The sequence below is a fragment of the Acyrthosiphon pisum genome, chromosome X (assembly GCF_005508785.2).
Source record: "Acyrthosiphon pisum isolate AL4f chromosome X, pea_aphid_22Mar2018_4r6ur, whole genome shotgun sequence".
Classification (NCBI taxonomy): domain Eukaryota; kingdom Metazoa; phylum Arthropoda; class Insecta; order Hemiptera; family Aphididae; genus Acyrthosiphon; species Acyrthosiphon pisum.
The window spans coordinates 72,358,699-72,361,325 of NC_042493.1; the positions used below are offsets into that span (position 1 = coordinate 72,358,699).

At 28.4% G+C, this 2,627-nt stretch overlaps 1 protein-coding gene across 1 annotated transcript; it reads left to right on the forward strand.

Moving 5' to 3' along the window:
* Positions 1–447: 447 nt before the first annotated feature.
* On the forward strand, positions 448–2,007 carry LOC115033157. Its single transcript, XM_029485242.1, has 2 exons — positions 448–783; positions 1,079–2,007. The coding sequence occupies exons 1-2, from the start codon at positions 456–458 to the stop codon at positions 2,005–2,007; spliced, it is 1,257 nt and encodes a 418-aa protein (XP_029341102.1). The 5' UTR covers positions 448–455.
* Positions 2,008–2,627: the final 620 nt, after the last annotated feature.

Here is a 2,627-nt window from a genome sequence, read left to right on the forward strand (position 1 = left end):
ATTCGAGCACTACAGAGGATTTCTGAAAACAGGTACGATATTATCTATTTTCGTAGTTAACTACGTTTAGCAATTAAGCTCTTATTTAGTTTGTAAACATTTTATTCAACTACAAATGATATATTCTGGTTTCTACGAACTTTATTAATATTACAATACAGTTAGAAATACATTTTTTTTGGTATTATTTGTTATAAACGGTATGACAATAACTGATCTTTATAAATTCAAAATTGTAGTTACTGGCATGGAGTGCCAATAATTGATTTTTGTAATAATATTAATATTTCATTTATTGACACTTACATAAAAATGGTATTTAATTATTATTTTAGTAAAATTAATCTATTTAAATGAATATTAATTAATTAAAAACCATTTTTAAACAATATTACATTATTTAAAAAAGTAAATTAGTTAATTTCTTATTGTTTAATTTTTTTTTTTTAGTAAAAATGCCTAGAAAAAGACCTGATTTTTCGCATGCTAATTTGGAAAATGCCATAAATGCAGTTCTTAATGAAGGACTGTCTAAAAAATCTGCTGCTTTAAAGTTCAAAGTATCGAGATCAACATTGCAGCATAGGCTTAAAAATCCTGAATCTAAAACTACTTGTGGACCTGCAACAGTACTGTCTTGTGAAGAAGAAACAATACTAGAAAAGTGGATCCATGAATGTTGTAAGAAAGGATTTCCCCAGAGAAAAGAGGATCTCCAGTTAAGTGTTAAACAATTTTTAGACAAGAATCAACGTACAAGTTCTTTCTTAAATAATTATCCAGGTAATTTTGTTTTCAATTTAATATTATTTAAGATAATTATGAATAGGTAGTAGTTATATTATTAATATGTTAGTTATTTGAAAACAATTTATAAAAATTGAATCATCATGGATTTGAATATTAATTTGAATATGTTGTATCTTTAATAAATTTACTATATGATTGACTATGATGTTTATGGTACATTTTATAATTTATAATATTACTATATACATTATTATAGGTATAGGTTATGTTAGAACTTACCAATAAAAGTAACATTTGGTTATTTTATATAAGATTATTTTTACCATAGGTATTGGTTGGTATAGAGCATTCATGCGCCGTCATCCAAAATTATCTACCAGAACCAGTGAGCATGTTACTGCAGCAAGTGCTTGTATAAGTGAAAAGGACATCAGAAAATGGTTTAATGATATTCACCAGTATTTGAAAGAAGAAAACTTGTGTGACATTTTAAATGACCCTTCGAGAATATTTAACGGTGATGAAACCGGGTTTTCTTTATGTCCAAAAACTAAAACTGTATTAGCTCCCAGGGGTTCTAAGGATGTTTATGAAGTTGCTGTAGGGAATTCAAAAGAAAATTTGACTGTAATGTTCACATTTAGTGCTGCAGGAGTTATGTGTCCTCCAATGGTTGTATTCAACTATAAAAGAATACCTCAAGATATTGTAAATTCAGTACCTTCTAACTGGGGCATAGGACATTCGGAAAGTGGTTGGATGAAGTCCGAAACTTTTTATGAATTTATTGCAAACATATTTCATCCATTTCTGTTATCGAATAATATAAAATTACCTGTGATTTTATTCGTAGATGGCCACAAAAGTCATCTAACTTATGAGCTGAGTAAACTTTGTACAGACTTGCAAATAATATTAATTGCCCTTTATCCAAATTCAACAAGAATTCTACAACCAGCCGACGTTGCTGCTTTCCGTCCTCTAAAAGAGGGCTGGAAAAGGGGAGTTGTTGAATGGCGAAAGCAAAATTCTTTAAGCAGTGCAGTAACCAAAAAAGATTTTGCTCCAATACTTGAAAAAGTCATAAATGGAACTATAAGACCAGATATATTAAAAAATGGGTTTAGAGCATGTGGGCTTTATCCATGGAATCCGGATAATATTAATTTTAGTAAATGTCTTGGTAAAGAACAGGTTGTAGCTGAACCATCTGATTTCACAAATAATTTATCCAGTGAAATGTTGGACCTAAATTAATTTTGTGATGTTGTTGGTTCTGAAATTGTAACACAATTCAATAATATTGACCTTACTTCAGAAACAACAACTCTGTCTAAAGAATCGGAAGCATTATTAAAATTGTATAAACTGATAAAAAGTAAAACAGAAAAGAAACATGAAGAAAATATTAAAATACATATAAATAATAATGAAATGGATAATTTGGCTGAAGTTGGAAAAATTCAAGATAGTATTGGAACAATAAATATGTATGATGACGATTGTTTTATGGACCATGATTTTGTTCAAGTAGATGAAGAAAGTATTTATATAAGATCCAAAAATAATACTAAAATTGATCAATTACTGCCAGAAACTGAACCTATAGAGAACAATCTTATGAATACTGTGGATGATAAAAATAATTTTAATACAGAGAACAGTAAAACAATCAATAAGCAAAATACTGCTTACAGGTATAATTTTGCTATTCCAAATACATTAAATCAACAATTAGTAGAAGAGTCTGAAGATGATTATAAAGTAACACCATTTAATAAGAAAAAAAACTACAAATATCACCAATAGACGAATGTTTATTATGGCCAAAAACACCTGAACGCAAAGGAAAACGAAATACTGAAAGAGTTCCTTAT

Coding starts and splice junctions, on each gene's coding strand:
- LOC115033157 (XM_029485242.1), top strand. CDS start 456: ATGCCTAGAAAAAGACCTGATTTTTCGCATGCTAATTTGGAAAATGCC. Junction 784..1,078: donor TTTCTTAAATAATTATCCAG/GTAATTTTGTTT, acceptor TTTTTACCATAG/GTATTGGTTGGTATAGAGCA.